At 55.5% G+C, this 18,772-nt stretch overlaps 1 protein-coding gene across 2 annotated transcripts in view; it reads left to right on the top strand.

Moving 5' to 3' along the window:
• The window catches only part of CUNH10orf90 (chromosome unknown C10orf90 homolog), a 94,838-nt gene that overhangs the window by 58,259 nt on the left and 17,807 nt on the right, over positions 1-18,772 (top strand). For both annotated transcript variants that reach the window (XM_036335663.1, XM_036335662.1), the window contains exon 2: positions 2,808-3,927. In XM_036335663.1, the coding sequence (XP_036191556.1) occupies positions 2,808-3,927 (1,120 nt within the window). The remainder of the gene's footprint in view (positions 1-2,807; positions 3,928-18,772) is intronic.

Genomic DNA, 18,772 nt, shown 5'->3' with positions numbered 1-18,772 from the left:
AAATGATCAAATTGCCCTTAGAACTCTCCAATCTGATGTTGCAAAGAAGAAACCTGCCTTCCCCGGGTAACGGATGTTTCCAACGTCCGGGATCGTCAGCAGAACGAGCCGACTAAGGCGCGTGGCCTCCTCCTGGCGTGTTCGCGTTTGCTCTGCTCAGCCAGACGCCGCGTGCGCGCCGCGGGAAGCCTCCCGCGATGACCGAGGCCTGTGCGTCCCGGCTGACAGTGTCCCGGCTGTCACCGCTGCTCCCTCCGCTCCGCCACAGTCTGTAAACTCGCCGCGTCGCGGGAGGTACGGGGACGGCATCTCGGTTTTAATCCCGGTCAGAGCTGGAGACAGACGGTGCCATGCGCATGCTGCAGGTGGAGAACCGGGCGCGCAAGTCGAACAGCAAGTGTCAGTGGCCTCAAACTGGGAAGAAGTTTCTGGATGGAGAGGGAGGAAAGCTCCAGTGTCCCCATCGATCTTAAAACCCTCTTATCCGATTGCTACAAACCGGAGTGAGCTCAGGCGCTTGGAAATTCTCTCACAGTCGGGACGGAAGGCCACTGAGCTGAGGGGTGACCCGGTGGTGTCGGGAGCCCCAGGCTGGCGGCTGATGTGGAGGTGACTATGGCGGGGAGGGGGCAGAGGCCCATCTGGCAAATAGAGCTGTAGGTTGCAGAGCAGTGATGAAAAGGGGGATTGTCTCCTGGAGGAAAATGTAGATGCCAACGCTATAGATTCAATTAGGTGCTTATCCTTTGGGGAAATAAATGGCTACGGAAACGGAAGCACCCTCACTCCGGTGGCCCAGGGCCCGCTTTCTCCGACCACCTCCTGCTCGCTCCCCCTTCCTTCCACTTAGGAATCGGAGCCCTTCTTAGCAACATGCCTTCAGGCTGGAATATGCAGTCAGAAACAGTGAATCAAGTGTATGAAGCGGGGAGAGCTGTCGCCAGCCCGGCCAAGTCACGTTCGAGACATTGACGAGGAATCAGAATCTCCAAGCAGCGTTTAAGGGAGAGAACATGGGCCCGGGAGTGGGTGCTGCCGGCCAGGGCCTGGGGGAGCCAGCAAAGCAGGAGACTCATCCAGCTCATCATCCCACCTCTCGGACCTCGAGCGCCTGCTTCAATTCTCACATCAGTTTCCTGCCTTTAGAACGAAATCTCACATCAGTTCGTTTTATTTCATATAAAAGGCTTCTGTTTTCAAAGCCACGCTCAGTGAACCCGTGGGAAGGACAGATGGGGTGACGCACCGACATCGTCTAATTGGGGAAGGTATTTGATGGAAAGGGTGTGATTGCTTTTTAAGGAAAACCTGCCCGATTTTAAAAATAGTAGCCCCAGCCCTGGCCGGTTTGACTCAGTGGATAGAGCGTCGGCCTGTGGACTGAAGGGTCCCAGGTTTGACTCCGGTCAAGGGCACAGGCCCGGATTGCGGGCTCGATCCCCAGTAGGGGGCGTGCAGGAGGCAGCCGGTCAATGATTCTCATCACTGATGTTCCTTTCTCTCTCCCTCTTCCTTCCTCTCTGAGATCAATAAAAATATATTTTTAAAAATTAGTAGCCCGCCTGGGGAACGTCAAACAGCTCCCCGGTCCCCTCTCTTTCCCAGTTTCCCAGCCCCAGAAGACGAACTGGACACAAAGGGATGTATTGCAGGCTGTTATGGGCTACACTGTGTCCCCCAAATTTATATGTTGGAATTCTAACCCCCGGGACCTCTGAAGGCGACCGTGTCTTTTGAGGGGCGAGTGAGGTTAACGAGGTCCCTGGGGGGCCGGGATCCCATGTGACGGGCGTCCTTATGAGAAGGGCATGGGCACAGACAGGCCGGGGAAGAGCTTGTGAGGACGGGGAGACGGCACCCACCAGCCAACAGACGACGACGTGAAGGAACGGACCAGCCGACACCTTGACCTCGGGCGCCCAGGCTCCAGGACGGTGAGGAACCAGTGCTTGTGGCTCAGGCCCCGCAGACTGCAGCTCCTCGTCCCGGCAGCCCTCGCACACAGAGACGACTTCCGAGAGGCTGACATGATCCTTCATCACTTCCTGGGTCTCAGGAGAAAACAGGGTGTGGTCACCAGAGCTTCCCGACCAGCCGGTGCCGTGCATCGAGGAGCAGAGTGTGGTGTCCCCTCGTCGTTCCTCCCGGCTGGTTGGTTGGGGCTTTTATCAAAGCCGATTCTGGGGAAGCCCGGCCCGTGTTGCTCAGTGGTTGTGCATCGGCTGATGAACCAGCAGGTCACGGTTCAATTCCCGGTCAGGGCACAGGCCCGGGTTTTGGGCTCAATCCCCAGTGGCGGGAAGCGTGCCGGAGGCGGCCGATCGATGATTCTCTCACCATTGATGTTTCTACCTCTCCCTCCCTCTCCCTTCCTCTCTGAAATCAATAAAAATATTTAAATAAGGGGGGGGGTGCTGTTCACGAAGTGTGTTTAGATGCCAGCCTTGCACCGTGTGCCCATAGTTCACGATTGTCAAGACCGGCCTGTGGGCTGTGGGTCTGACCCAGTGCTCCCGGGCCTGTGATTACGGAAATGGGACGCTCCCCTCCCACAAACGCCATAATAAACAGAGCGGACACACCCGGGGGAGAAGAGGATTCCGCAGGCAGCGGGATGCACCCAGAACAGCAATCAGTCCGCACACAGGTCCGGGCTGCATGCGCAGAGGCCGCGTCAGGCGCGGGGTGCAGGCCCCGGACGAGAGCGCGGGGCGCAGCGCCCTGGGGCCCGTGGAGAGCCTGCGCCGGCGCTGGGACGGATGCTGGAACAAGTGGCTGGAATAACTCCGATCTCTTTCCATTTGCAGGAGACGCTGACATCACAAAACACGGAAATGATTTCGTCCTTAGTCATTTCGCAGCTGCTCGATGAGAACAAGCCCCCGGAGAAGGGGGCCGCGGTGCCCGCGCTGTGCGCCGACCCTCAGCCGCCCACGTGGCCCGGGAAGCGCGCTCTGGCCAGTCGCAGCGGGGTCACCATCAACAGGGCCTTCGCGTTCCTTCCCGGCCAGCTAGGCCCTCAGCCACCGGCCGGGGTGCAAGGACCGGAGCCTGCGCTCACCCCCAAAGAGGAGAAGCAGCCGGGCGGCAGCCCCCAGAAGGGGTTTGCATCCATCACCATCACGGCCCGGCGTGTGGGCCCCCCAGCCAGGGCCCTGGTGTGGGGCACCGGGGGGGACCCGCTGTGCAGCCGGTGCCGGGCCCAGGACCCTCAGCTCAGGGGCTGCCCTGCTCTGGCCAGCGGCGCTGACCCAGGTCGGCACCACGGACCTCTCGCCTGCACGGAACCCTCCGGAAGCAGCCCTGTGATGCGGCTGGGGTTCCCGGAGGCCCACGCACGGCTGTGTGACGGACACCAGTACTGGGTGGCCAGCGTGGACCGCGGGGAGGACCGGTTCTCCCCAGGCCGCCCGCGGTCGGGGCAGGGCCCGCTGCTGTTCAGCTCCTGTGTGCACCTCAGGGTGTCTCGGCGGTGCCCCAACGCCACCTGCTCTCCGGAGAGGTCCCCCTCCGTCCCCGTGGAGCCAACTCAGCGGGCCGGCCCCCAAACGCACAGGGCCGTCCTGTCCCTCAACCTAAACTGCAGTTCTCACCGGCTGACACCAGATGGGGCAGACGGCCCGGCCACCGGAGGGCCAATCAGCAGCAGCCTGAAGCCGCAGCTGGCAGAGGGCTCCGGCCTCCAGGGCCCGCGCTGGGCCCCCGCCCTGCACCCCTCCTTGGGGCAGGTGCAATTGGGGGCTGGCACATGCCCTTGGAGTGGCCCCCCTCCGGCGGAAAGCACAGAACTCACAGATGCGGGGACTCGGCAGATCACGGCGAGGAAAGGGATGGGGGACCACGGGACACCTCGTCACACGGGCGGCCACACCAGTGCTCACGCCAACCAGCTGTCCATCCACATTCCCGGCTGGAGCTACCGGGCAGGTGAGTGACACTCGCTTCCCGGGTGGGGCTCCAGCACAGACACCCCGCCCCCCCATAGGCCAGGTTCCAGGGTGAATGCCGGGCCAGGTGGACGGCGAGCTTCTCCCTCACTCACCCCCTCCCAGGAGCAGCTTTCAGTCCACAGGCCACACCCTGCGGTGTCTGTGCTGGCGGGCTCTCCGGGGTGAGATCCTGGGATCAGGAAAGGCTGGCCCTTCAAGCTTTGTTCCAACGACACGTCCAGAGCATGTGCAGAGGCAGAAACTGTGGCCCAGGTCACCTTAGGGTCGGGTGGGCTGCGTCATCCCAGAGCAGGCGAGGACAGGCCCCCCCCGCAGAGGTTGTCTCTGGTCCCAGCGTCTGCACATCCCACGGTGCCCAGAGCCTGCCCTTTCACTGTCAATCAGACGGCTGATATTTGTGGGTTGGCTCCATAATAGAGCGTGTGTGTATGTGTGTGTGCGTGTGTGTGCATATGTGTATGTGTGTGCCTGTGTGCGCACATAGGTGTGGATGTGTGTGAACGGGTGTGCACATGTGCGTGTGAATGTGTGTGAACACGTGTGTGTGAGTGTGTGCACATGTGCATGAGTGTGTGCATATGTGTGAGTGTGTGTGTGAGTGCACATGTGCATGAGTGTGTGTGCATGTGAGTGTGTGTGAGTGTGTGTGAGTGTGTGTGAGTGTGTGTGGGTGTGTGTGGGTGTGTGTAATGATTACAGGACATTTTCTAAAGGAAGCAAAGCTGGGCCTCTCCAGGCCGGACAGCAGCCGAGTTTTCTGTCTCCTCGGCCGTGTTTCGTGGAGCAGTTTGGCCAGGAAGTGCTGCTGTACCTGTGTCATGTGGCAGGCAGGGTCCCCAGGCCTGCTGGGCGCCCCCCCCCCGTCCTCCCCCCATCCCACTCCCACTCTGGGAGGCTGGGAGGGGACGGGGCCACAGCCAGAGGCCAAGCTCTTTCTCTCTGTGCAAACTTCGATTTTCTGCTTTACTCTCTGCGAGAGACTCTGGCGTCTGAACGAGCGCCTTTCCACTTGGGGAAGATATTTAAAGGTAACGGCAGTGAAATAGGAAGGGCAGCATGTGGGTGATAATTTCCCGGTGCGATTCCCACCCATTAGCTCTGTGTTAATTAACAAAAGTGGCTGTGAAATATGTCAAAGCTGGAATGCGCGCAGACATGAAAGGATGTAATTAATTTGACAGGTTTATGTCTAGCCAAGGCTCGGGGATCTGTGAGGCCTGGTGACACACTCCCACAGGGATCACACCGTCGGGACGCCTGAGCCGTGCGGGCGGGGTGCAGGGGGGAGACGGGCGTGCATTTGGGGTTCTCAAAGAGCCCCTCAGGCTTGAAGAAATTTCCGCTTCATCTCCCGAAGTGAAATGTGTGAGGGCAAGAGATTCTGTGTGACTCTGGGCCCCTTAGCCCCGAAGTTCAAAGCTGCAGAGCCTGGGGCTCCCGTGGGGGGCCCACGCCTCAGCTACAGGTGGAACAAAAGTAGGGTTACAGTTGTTCCCATGAAGAATAGCACAATGATCACTAAATAATAATACAAGAATAAACCGTTTCACATACAGCTGTAACCCTACTTTTGCCCCAGCCTGCACACACAAATGTGTACACACACATGCACACGCACACACACACATCCCTGTCCTTCGGGGCTCTCTCCCTCAGAATCTGCTGTGCAATGGGACGTATTTCTTCCCAGGTGACAAGAAAGCCCTTCGTGGCCACGCTGTGGACTCCGTGCCTGAGATTTACAGGCACAGCTCCCACGCTCTAACCACCCATCCGCACTGTCCTAGTATAATCTACACCAAGCATGTCAAACTCGCGGCCCGCAGGCCACATGTGGCCCACAACGAATATTTTTGCAGCCCAGCCAATACAATGGTATGTAAGAAACGTTTTAATAAAAATTTGGTAACTTAATTTTTACAATATCCTATTACACATCATTATTAATAATGAACTACAACGTTCACTAATGACGGATGACTATAATCGTGTTGCATTCATTTCCCTTACGCGCCTTAAGGCGCGCCATTTCTCTCCACTAACACTAGCAGCGAATATTTTAGCAGCCGATGGCCATGTCATTAGTCTTGTAATGGCTTGTTTGGTGCGTGCAACTGAGGGATTCCCTGCCAGGTCCCAGCAGAGGGCTGTGTCTGCCCGGTGCCGACAGTAGACTCCGCCCAGCAGGGGCCTGTGGGGTTTAGTTCACGGAGCACGTATACCGCCTGCGGGAAGGCGCCACCACAGCCAGCACGTGTCTGTGTCCGGCCCACCAGACCGTCTGCCTTAGACTCAGCTCCTCCAGTCCCACGAGGAGCCCTTGCCTTACAAACGAGATTTGTCTTAATGATCCGGAGCCAGCAAGCTTTCTTTCTTAAAATATGTGTTCATTGATTTCAGAGGGGAAGGGAGAGGGAGGAAGAAACATGAGTGATGAGAGAGAATCGTCAAACGGCTGCCTCCTGCACGCCCCGCACTGGGGATGGAGCCTGCAACCCGGGCCTGTGCCCTGACCAGGAATTGAACCCTGACCTCCTGGTTCATAGGTCAACGCCCAAGCACTGAGCCCCACCAATCCCGCAGCAAGCTTTTATTTTTATTTTTATTTTTGTAAAGGACCAGATATTAATGATGAAGTATGGCTTTGAGGGGGCCAGATGGTGTCTGTAGCAACTACTTAACTTTTCTGTTGTGGAACAAAAGTAGCCACTGTTACAATGAATGGATGAGCGCGGCTATGTTCCAATAACACTTTATGTATAAAAACAGGTGGGGGCCCATGTTGGTCCCATAGGCTGTAATTTGCTGATTCTGAGTCATCCGTCCTCCAGGGTAAACTCCATCCTGTTTGCAGTCCTGCACGTCGGATTCTCTGGGAATTCAACTCGGAGATGGGTATTTACGGACTTCTGTTGGGCAGTGGTCTTGGGAATGGTCCCGTGGATGGGAAGGGAAGGGAAGGCAACAGGTCCAGGCAGAGGCAACTGAGACCATCGTACATTAACACATGCTAGGCCCCGAGAACAGCAAAGGGCAGAATAAAGAAGCGCAGAACCCTGAAGTAAGCACGGCTCATTTTTAGTGAACTCGCTCCCCTTCCCTCTCTCTGCGCGTCTGTTTCTTTCTGTGAAGGAGTGGAGCTCCAGCTGCACATGTCATTTCCCCCTGGGTCTCTGCCACTTGGCACCGTGTCATAAATGTTTCCGGATATTAGCAGGACTGTGCAAAGATAATGTTTATGGGCTTCCAAATGATGTGCCTCACGGACCGATCAGAGCCTGGCGATTTCCTCACTGCTGGTCCTTCGCGTTGCCACTCGTTCTTCGCTTTGGAGATGATAGTCATGAGGAAACTTGGCCAGGAGACTTTTCTGCAGCTGGTGATTTTCTTTTAAAAAGAAATCCTTGAAGTGGAATATTGCGATCAGAGCGCAGCCGCCTTTGGAAGGTTCTTGTACATCTTTTTGTGATTGAGGGGCGCCATGTACATTAGGCTCCCGGAGAAACCCCCTGAAGACCCTCTCTACGCGGGCTCGGCCAAGAGGATCTTCTGTCCCTCCTGTAGAGGAGGGAGCAGGGACCCCGTTGCGAATATTCCCGGGGAGTGAACCCTGGCGTGGAGAATCGCTGGTCTAGACTGAGAAACCAATGGTTGGTGCCGGGGGAATGCATGCTTTGTCGTGCTGAAGCTGGCATTGCTACGGTTGCTATTAAAGGGGAACATTTTGGTTTATGTCTGCAGCTCACCTTGACCTTGGCCATAGCTGACTCAGTGGTCCCCACCCCTCTGTTGCCTTCTCCCTGGAGGCCCGGGTAGTGTCTGCATTTGGGCCGATCATTTTCTGTGGATTACTGTAGGATGTGTGCAGTATCCCTAGCCCTCACCACGCGCCCCCCACCCCCACCCCCATGTGAGAACCGCAAATGTCTCCAGACACGCACTGGGTCGGGGAGAGGACAAAACCACTCTTGGCTGAGAACCACAGCCGCACTGTGCCCTGACTCCTTGCAGCCCATGGCTGGGGACCACCCTGCTCAGCAATCCTCACTGCTCACTGCGCTGACCGCTCAGTGCACCCTCCCAGCCTCCTCTCTCATGCACTGGTGCCCAGAATTCTATGGCCTCTTCATGTGATGTGCTTGCTGTGTCGTCAGGGTCATTTGCTTCTTCTCGACAGCACGGTCACTCAGTGAGGATCCAAGTCCGATTCATGGGCACTGACCTCGGCGCGCCCAGCCGGGAGCCAGGGGCCTGGAGCACCTGCTCAGGACCTGGGTGCCAGGGGGGACAGGTCATCCTGATGACCCAACAAAGCCTTGCTGATGTCAGGGTCACGCAAAGGCCTGCTGCCTTTTCTTTCTCACGGCACCTCTCCCCAGGGCCACACTCGAAGCCTCTCTGCTCGGAGAGGGTGGGGCGCCATGTGACATTCGCAGTCTGGAGGTAGGTGGGGGAAAGTAAAGGGAAATTGCAGCACCCCCACACGGTTGTAAAGCTGAGGGGAAAAGGCCTCAGAATGCCGGTTCCCTTAAAGAACTCAGTCAGAATAATCAAGTATTGGCATGAAACAACTTTATTGTCCTTCTGATGGTCCAATGTAATACAACCCCCCCCCCCCCAGAAAATGTATGAAGAATGTTGCAGAAATATTCTGAAGGTGTTTTGACTTGTTTAGCTCTTGGTCAAGGTGGATGAGATGGGGTCCCTCCCCCATGATCTTGAATGTGCTGCCCCATACTGCCCAGAGCCTGTGGTCTCCCGAGGTTGCTCCGGTCAGCCACCCACTGTCACTGTGGGGGAAAACGCTTGGTCCTGCTTTCTGAGTCACCCTCTCGATGGCATGAGTGGGTCGAGTCCCCACAGTTGTTTAGGGAACAGTCATTCTAATTGGCCTCTCGCTCAGGTTTGCCACGTGAGGTAAGAGAAGTGGACTCGAGGCCTGTACTGGGCTGATGGGGTAACGGCCGGATTTGTACATTGGAAACTACAGAGCACCCCACGAATGAGAGCAGTGACCATCAGGGGGACCAGGCAGAAGCACCCTGGGGGTGGGAGTGGGGCCCATCTCCGTTTCAGTTCCGACTCTGCCTGTTGCCGACCTGGTGTTCTCGGTGAGGTGACTTACCCGGAGCCCCGCACACGGTGGTGCGTGGTGGGAACTCAGCATGCTGCAATCGTCGTTGGTCCTCACCTGAGCTGTCTGCAGGAAATGAATGTAGACGTGATTTGGGAAAGAGGAAGTGATAATAGCGTGGTGAATTCCGTAAGGAAAAGGTGTATGTTTCAGATATAGATGACGCTGGAGAAAAGAAAAAAATGTGAGAAACAGGGGATGTGTTTAATTCCTCTGGCTTAATGTTTTTTGTTTGTTTGCTTTTGCTGTTTTCAAGGTTATCTTAAAGCAGAGGCTCAGATCTTTCTAAAATGTGTGAACTTCTTTTCAGTGTTTCTGACTAATGTTGGAGAATGAAGTGAATGAAGGTGGTAGGACTAGCCGTAAAGTCATCTTATACTACATTGTGCAAGGAGTTTGTAGTTAAATGCAGACATCTTTTTCACGTTGCTACCACAGGGTCATGTATTTCCCATGTTAGGTCTTAGCCTCATGGTAATGAAGGCGTTACTGTGGGTGAAGGACCACTGCTCTCATCTGTGGATCCTAGTGATCTCACACGGTCCAGTGGCTGTTATCAGAGACCGTGGAAAGGTGTTCTTAAGCAGCGGAGAGCATCAGACACATCAGGGATGTGTTTTCACAATGTCTGTGCTGAATCCTATGCTGGAATCTGAGTCTGTGGCTCCCTAGTTAAGAGCCCCATTCCCGAGGACGTAGGGGATGGAAAATGATGTCCCTTCCACCTAACTTCTTTCTGGGGCTCGTATAAGAAAAGGCCCACTTATCAGGAGAAAAACAAATATGTTTATTAACATGTAGTGTTCATCTGTATGTGGGTTCTACCCAGGGAAAAAGAGTAACTCAAAGTGGTGGCTTAGAACTCTGGCTTGTATGTCTCATTTTCAACAAAGACTAATTTTGTGGAGAAAGGACAGGACAAAGGCGAGCAGGTGTAGGCATCCAAGGTTGGCAGAGTAAGAAGATAAATATATGAGAGGAAAGTAATGGGAGATAAAAGCTGGTAAGCCTTACATTGATTCCTCTGGTGACATCTACAGGCTGATAGGATCTATAGGGTCTCCGGTGATTATCTTCTGTCCTTCCTCATAGAGAAGAGAGAAGGGACCCCTTTGTAAATTTATGCCTTGCTGTTAGACAGATAGGGGGAGGGCAGAGAGCTTTCCTTGTATCTGCTTCTTTGCAATTGCCTTCGCCTCAAAATAACCCTTATGCCAAATGTGCCCTGGGGAGCAAAATCCCCCCCAGTGGAGGATCACTGATCAGACTAAGGAATCAATGGCTGGTGCCACACTGTTAACTGAACTGCAGTCTTTACTCAGGTCTCACCAGTTTTCCCACTAATGTCCTTTTTCTGTTCCAGGAAACCATCCAGGACACCACGCTGCATTTAGTCATCATGTCTGTCGATGGTAATTTTTGACATTCAGGTGTTATTCTTTTCTTCTTAACCCCTTTTCTTCTTAACCCCTTTGTTTTCACTAGCAGGCTCAGAATGGCCTTCTCTGGCTTCCATTCCTCTCTGGTTCCTTCCTTTATGTCTGTCATCCCTCTGGATAGAGTTCCTCCAAGGGTGGGAGGCCGGGATCTGTTTTTCCTAAATGCTTTACCCGATGTCCACAGACTGTTGATGAGATAATATTCCTCTACTGGTTGAAAATGCCACTCATCTATCAAGTTCGTGTTTCTACAAGAATTTCCCTAATATATGTCATCATTTTGTTCTAGAAAATGTCATGCCTCTTGAATCTTATCGGACTCATAAAAGCTGCTCTGTTACTGCCTGTGAATTTGAAAGGTGGAGAATATATTAGACCCTGCTAGGTGTGAACTGTCCGCATTAGATGCAGCTCATTCTGGCAGGAGTCAGGCTGTGAGAGACTGGCTGCCCTAAGGCCTTCACAGATTTTGATTATTTTACTTTAAAAATGTCCCCTCAATTGAGTCCCCATCTCTCTGACCTGGAATACTCCAGAGACCTCCTCTACATGCAATCATACAGTATTTGTCTTTTTGTGGTTGGCTTCTCTCACTTCCCATGATGTCCTCCGGGTCCATCCATGTGGTAGCCCCGTCAGCATTGCCTTCCTTGTTAAGGCTGAGCCGTACCCTGCTGTCAGCGCAGGCATTCATCTGTCGGGGACGCTGGGGCTGCTGCCACTTCTCAGCTTGTGTGAATCGCGCCGCTATGGACCCGGGTGTGCAAATGTCTGTCTGAGTCTCTGCTTTTAATGCTTTGGTTGTACACAGACCCGGTAGTGGAATTGCTGGGTCGCATGGCAGTTCCGTGTTTGACTTTCTGAGAACCCGCCACTCCATTTTCTTTCCTCTTTTTTTTTTTTTTTTTTTTAATATATTTGTATTGATTTCAGAGAGGAAGGGAGAGGGAGAGAGAGAGAAACATCAATGATGAGAGAGAATCATGGATCGGCTGCCTCCTGCATGCCCCCCACACTGGGGATCGAGCCCACAACCCGGGCCTGTGCCCTGACCAGGCATCGAACCTGGGACCTTTCAGTCCTCAGGCTGATGCTCTATCCACTGAGACACACCGGCTAGGGCCCACCACTCCATTCTCCACAGCAGCCGCACCACGTCACATCCCCACCTACAAGGCACTAGCTTCCCAGCTTCCCCACACCCTTGCTCACACTTGTTTCCTTATTTTTCTGATAACAGCCATCTTACTGCCTGTGAAGTAGTATCTCGTGATGGTTGTGATGATTCCCTACGGATGTGGAGTATCTTGCTGGGTGCCTGTTGTCCATTTATACATCGTCTTTGGATACATGTGGATTCAAATCCTTTGCCCATTTTTTATTCAGGTTATTCCATTGTTTCCATTCCTAATTTCATGAATGCTTTTTTTTAAAGTGTGTGGATGTTGAATACTGACATATGTTTTGTGTACCTATTAGGATAATACTGGGACTTTTCTCCTTTATTTGGTAAGCATGGGGAATGACATGGATTTGCATATGTAAATGAGCTATATACTTCTAGGTTAAACTCTAGTCATCATGATGCATTATACTCTTGGTTGCTGTTGTTAGTCCTCGCCGGAGGATGTTATTTTTTTCCATGTCATTGTGGACCTTGACGGTGAACCCCACCCGCGGGGCTCGAGCATAGAGACCCCCAGGTCATTTTGAACTTGGGTTTGACATTCCCACTATTGTCCTCTGACTTCCCTGCCTTGAGAGACGAGGAGTCATTGTGGCACCACCTAATAGTGGTGGGTCTGGAGGGAACGGGCGGGTGCATGGAGAGACCTGGAAAGCAGAAATCACACATTTTAAACTCCGCCGGAAAACAGAGTAGAGGTGAACCACTGTGCCCCGTGCTGCTGGGGACACTGACAGAAAAGGTAACTTCCTCTGTCCCGGGTGCACTCGGGCTCCAGGGCAGAGAGAAACGCGCCAGTCAAAGCCAGTCCCGTGGATAATCGGCCTGCGCTGAGCCTGTAGAGCGAGCCGGGATTCCCAGGGTGAGACCTGCGACGTCTCCGGGGGAAGGTGGCCTGAGCCGGATGGAGCAGGACGTCCCCGGGGGCGGGAGCCAAGGACAAATGGGACATGTCCTTGGGCCCCTGGGGGCTTGCAGGGCTGCAAACAGGATGTGGTCGTGGAAAGAGGTCAGGGCCAAGGGCTCTCCATCGCACTCGGGCCATGGGCCCTCTCCCCGCTGCGCGAGGGAAGGCACGGGCCCTGCCTCCAATCGGTACGAAAGCTGTGTCTACGGAGCTAACGCGAGGCTTACTCTGAAGATGCCCAGTGGAACCTCGGTCCTCGAACTTAATTCGTTCCGGACGGCTGTGCAAGAGGCAATTTGAAAACCGAGTCATTTTTTCCCGTTAGAAATCATGTAGAGTGAATTAATTCGTTGCAGACCCCAGATGACCCCTGTTTTTACCTTCCTCACAGGACATGTCTAATGCGCTGTGTAGTCCATCAGTAGACACGTCTTTTCCTAAATGTATGGAACCGCCCCCTCGTAGCCAAAAGGAGTCACTCTCCGCGCTCACCCAGGGGGGCAGAGGCAGCATTTTCGCGTGTCACTGCCTCCGAAATGCTGTCACCGCTGACTGCTCTCCTTTATCCCAATCAACAGCAGTTCTTCTGCCTCGTCAATGGCCTGTGGTCATTGTTTCCTTCACACCCTTTGCAACATTAGCGCTCTTGAGGCCTCTTTAAAATTGTGCTAATTGTCCATTTCACCAGCAATCAAAGCAAAACTATATATATGTTCACAACACAGCTCCTGAGATGTTTACAACATGGGTTATCTGTAAACTGACCCGTCTTGGCACGTTCTCTCCTTTGTCTATGGCCTGAGACCCGCTTCTTGCCATGCTGAGGGGTCGGCGTGAAAGGGTTTTCAGGTCCAGAATCCAAGTTAACCACGACACCTTTCCCCCCGTGAACAAGCTGGTCGAGAACCGAATTGCCCCTGATGGGAGGCGTCCGGGAGCCAGGGTTTGCCTGCACGCCTGTTTCCTGGGGGTTTCCTGGTAGAACCCATCGGTGATGTCGACCCACACCCCAGAGGCTGGCATTTCAGACAACCTGCACTGGACTGAGACGCCGCCGAGCTCTGGGGCCCGGCTCCCGGCTGGCAGGTGAGCGCTGGGCCTCTGTCCTCAGCACCGAGCGCGCCAGCACACGGGCACGAGTCCGCGGTCCGCAGGGGAAGGCGGAAGAGGGCTCTAAAGGGGATGTAATTGGATGTGAAGCGTCGTTACGTCCTGAAACTGAATGCGCACAGCCCGAGTCCCTGCCGCCGAGTTGAATTAGCTCCTCAACCCGAAGACATGGGAGTGTAAGTCCCAGCACCAGCACAGCCCAGGATGCCAAGTGCCCAACAGCGGAGTTCACTTCGGCTCCACCTGCTAAGCACAAAGGGCTGTCGGTCTGATACCATGTGACTCCCTGGGGTCCCCGCCCGTTCAAATCTGCCGGCCACATGCCTACCAGCGTGGTGAACGGTCTTGCCTTTTTAAAGATGCATTTCACGATGGCTTCACTGGGATATGAACCACATGCCGTGACTGCTTCAGCCAACACCACCTCCCCGACGGCCATCCCGGAAGGCAGTGAACTTGTGAACGTTGCGTGTTGTTCCGTGTTATTCTGCAAGAGTCCCTCGTGTCACGGGGCAGGGCCCTTAAAATTAAAGCGTCCCCCAAACCAAACTCATCCCTTAACTCCTTTTCCAGCAGAGAAACGTGCATGTAAGACGCGGGTGATGTTTCCTGCCAGGAAATGCAACCCCCTTCGCGTCGCAGGCGGCGTCTGCCCGTCTCGTTTTCCCTGATGACACACGCGCCGGGGTTTGCTGTCTGGGCCGCGTGGCCTCTGAGGCGGATCTCTGGCTTCCTTCCTGAGAATTCCCTCACACGGCGAGGCTGGTGGTCGCGTCAGGGCTGCGAAACGGGTAATTTCAAATCCAGGGGAAAGCCGTGGCCGCGAGGGCCGGCTCCGTCGGAAGGAACCGGTTTCCGTCAGAGTGTAATTGATCTCTGCTTCTGTCTGCACTCCTCCACCCACCTGGCTTTTGTCTAATTGTCTACCCATCTGGCCGTCTGCTCAGCCGGAGTGCAGAGAGCACGGGAAGTCGGAACCGCTCAAGTTTCCTACTTAGTTCATAACCGCTTTCGGAGCAGAAAAGGGTGGAACTGATGTCCATGGTGAAGTGGCCGTAATGAGCTCTGTCTGCGTGAGGTTTCCCTAACGCCCATCCCACGGAGCGGGCGCACACAGCCCCACGGTCCCCTGCCCCTGGGCCCTTGCAGCCCCGTGGCTGGCAGCACCTGCCACTGTGCCGGCCCAGGGAGGGCCAGGAAGGCTCCCGCCAGCCCCTCAGCTGAGTGAGCATCAGGCAAACAGGCCAGAGGCGCGCAGACGAGGCCAGGCCAGTCGGGAACGGGCTAAGTCTCCAGGTCTCCTCGAGGCCACGGAGGTCCAGCACCGGCCCCCTGGACTGGCATGGCTTTGCCATCATGAGGGCGAGGGTGGGAGGGCCCCCGGGTCACGGCATCCCCCTCCTGCCTCACATTCCGCAGACGTTGCCGCTTTTGGGAACACCAGCTCGGGGAGACGAGGCAGCCAGAAGTTGACGTGCGGTGTGGCTGTGCGGTGACAGGGTGAGCGTGGCCCGCGGAGCTGTCAGGGTTTTGACTTGTGTTAACACTTTATCGCCGTCTTTCCTGCCAACACGGGCTTTGAAAGGACGTGGGTGTGTCTGAGTGAGATTTTATGCTGCCCGAGGGGTGTCGTCTGCTTCCCTGCCGTACCTCCTAGTACCTGCACATGTAGGACGGGAGTCATCGGGACTCTGTGGAACCCCCTCCTCCGTTATCTTCTTTACCGGCCACGTTCCGGGACCACAGCTCTTGTGTGGAACCTCAGTACAGGACCTGCCCTGACAACTCACGTCCTGGCCACCAAATGAGGGAGGGGGGGAGTACTTTCCAGGGACCACAGGGCGTCCCCGAAACTGCCTCGCCCACACCTGGAGCGGCAGCTGCTGCTGTCCGGCCGCCAGGCCTGGCGGGGACAGGTCGCCCGCCTGCGGGGCCTCGGGAAGGAGCTGGATCTCCCGGGCAGCCACTCTCTGTCTCCTCTGGGTTTGTGTTTTTACCATCGCAAATAGAAACAATACATGTGTTTTTCTTCAGCGCATTTTATTTTTAGACAATCTGGAAAACAAAAGGCCGTCCGTGTAGCCACTTGGCTCTCATTAGCGTTCATGGGAGAAAGGCATCTTCATGGAGGAAAAGGATCCCCCGCCCCCCCCCCCGCCCCCCCGCAGTGTATAAATAACCACAGGCTGTGGCCTCAGGAGGCCTGGCCGCCGCGCACGCACGTCCTCGCTGTGTCCTCCCGGGGTGGGAGGGGGCTCCCCGAAGCCCTCCAGATGTGGACAGGGTGGGCTCTGCCGGCTGGTGGGGACCCCCCTGCCTTGCTGATTCTCGCTGCATTCTCCTCCCCCCCCCCCCCCCCCCCCCCGTCCCAGGGCACACCCCTGTGACCCCAGAGCTGGTCCCACCGCGACCGGGCTTTTCTGAGAGGTTCTGAGTGTTTGTACGCGTGCGCCCACCTTGAAGACCATCAGGGCGGAGCAGAGGTTTGGCAGGAACCCCACGGATGCCCCAAGGGTGCCCCCTTCCCAGTGCAGATGTTAGCATCCCCCTGACCTGGCTGAAGAGTCGGGGCCCTTTGCAGATGAGGCGGCTTAACACGAAGGCTCAGAGGGCTGGGCCGGGTTGCCCTTCAGGCCCCTTGTTGCATGTGAAGGTCACCTGAGGGTCGCAGATCTTCCGGGCCCTGCAGTGACCTCCGCATGCCTCCCTCTGGCCTGCTTCCCAGTGGAGAAGCCCGCACAGGGCACTAGGTAAGGGACAAGACCAGAGGAGAGCAGAGCCCCCCTCCCCTAGAGCTCCCGCGAGCCCAGGAGGATGGCTGGGCTTGCCCCACATAATGTGGGCACAACCTCCAACCCACAGTGCCCCTCACGGGCCTGCATCCAGTCAGTTTAACAAAATGGGCAGGAGAAGCAGCCTGGGGCCTGGGGCAGGGACCTGGTCCAGGAGGGAGCAGACTGTCTCCCGCCTGTGTCTTCCTGCGTGTAATTCCTCCTGCATTTGAAATGAGGGTCTACCTGTCATAGGAGGGATCACATTTATAAGGCTGTGCCTTACCTACGGGCTATCTTAGGGCTGGTTAAGCTGTAACACTCACCTTCACACAGCGCACTCTTCTTTTTCAGTTCACAGCACCCATTTCCCCCTCCCAGGACAGGATGGTTATCATCCCATTGTCCAGATGAGTAAGTTGAGGCCAGATTGGGCTGGGTGACCTGTGCATGGTCATATGGTTAGTGGGAGGTGGAGCCAGGCGGGAGGAGACCCAGGTCTCGGGGGGGATGGGGGGGCGGTTCCAAATCCTCTCCTTCATTTGTATTTGAAATACCTTCCACCTTTCTGAAATGATGTCATGCTGCACACGTGGCCATCCTGGGAGAGCCCGTGCCCTGCCCGCTCCCACGGCCCACACAGGTGCTTGGGGAACGGAGCTGACCCGGGTGTGAGTCCGAGTAGCTGATGGCCCGTCTCTGCCCAGCAGCCGATGGCTGGAACCGTAAACCGGGCCGAGCAGCATCGGATGTGTTAACAAATGCAGCACAGGAGTTTGCCAACATGTTTGTGCCGTGTCTGGTGGATTGACAGATGCAGAGAGAGTGAGTCACATTTCAGTTTCTGGGAAGCGACTTTCAACTCCATGAAAAACGACCCCTCTGTCAAGTTTCTTCTCCCCCGTCACCAGTGACCCTTTACAAACCCATCTGAGCTTGAACTGTTTCAGACTCACAGACACAGGGCAAAAACAGTGCCAACACCCCGCTCCCCCTCAGGCTCACATGCAGGATGTGAACAATGGCCATTCTAATAAGCATTTGTCTTCCATCAGCCAGCGCCGAGGCACCCTACAGACAGTCTGTGCCTGGAATCGTGCTCTTTAAAGGGCACTGTGTTTCCAGTTTGGCCCAAAAGATCCCTTGGAAAGGGATCAAGATGAGGAACAAAGGCGGCAGGAACCGGGTAGAACCCGAGGGTGTGACACCGGGCGTCTGGCCTTCCTGAGAGAAGCGTTAGGGACATGCGTTGGGGCACTGAGAGGTTTAAAAGCAGGATGAGAACGAATGAAGGACCCTTTTTCCTTCTGTTCTGAAATCACACATAAGCTGGGTAGTCTATCCCCAAAAGGGGGTGGGGTGGGCATAGGAAAGAACAGTGCACGCCCCCTCCCCAAGTCATCTGTGCAACTCGCTGCCCGTGGTGCCCGGGATGTAAAACAGCCTCAGCTGCATGGGCCAAACATTTGTAAATGCTAGAAGGAAGGCGCTTCCTCCCCAGCCGACACGAGACAGCTCGCAGGAACGGAAGTGCCGGCCTCTCTCCGGTCCCCCGGCGGATGGAGGACACATTGTCTTGGGAACAGCTGGTCATTTTCAGTGACTTCTTCCCATGGCTCCAAAATGATGATTTTCTTTTTTGTTTTTAATATATATATTTTTATTGATTTCAGAGAGGAAGGGAGAGGGAGGGAGGGGGGGGGGAGAGAGAGAGAGAGAGAGAGAGACAGACAGACATTGATCGGCTGCCTCCAGCAGGCCCCACACTGGGGATCGAGCCTGAAACATGTGCCCTTAACTGGGAATCGAACGGTGACCTCCTGGTTCATAGGTCGGCGCTCAACCGCTGAGCCACACCAGTCGGGCCAAAATGATGGTTTTCAGTAAGACAGTGAGAAGTGTATCTCCACAGAGACATCCTCCCCTCTGCGGGCGAAGGGGAAACGCTGTTACTGGACTCAGATGCTTACGTAGCATTTGAGAGACAGTTACACACATTTCCGTTTTCCTGGGGCTGAGGGCTCTCTCGGGCCAGCTCACACACCAAGCCTGCTTGCTTTCTATGACTTGCTCTCAGCGACCAGCGAGGAATAGCTCAGGAAGTCCACACGAAACGGGGCGACGGGCGTAGCGTCCGTCTGCGGCGACACAACCTGTTTCCTTCATCAGGACATGGTGGTCACCTGGGGAGGGGACGGGACGGGACGGGACGCGACGGGACAGGGAGGACGTGAGCGGTGTAAGCCTCGAGGTCCGGTCCGGGGCGAGGGAGGCA

The sequence above is a fragment of the Myotis myotis genome, unplaced genomic scaffold (genome assembly GCF_014108235.1).
Source record: "Myotis myotis isolate mMyoMyo1 unplaced genomic scaffold, mMyoMyo1.p scaffold_m19_p_15, whole genome shotgun sequence".
Taxonomy (NCBI): domain Eukaryota; kingdom Metazoa; phylum Chordata; class Mammalia; order Chiroptera; family Vespertilionidae; genus Myotis; species Myotis myotis.
This window is presented reverse-complemented; position numbering and strand designations above follow the sequence as displayed.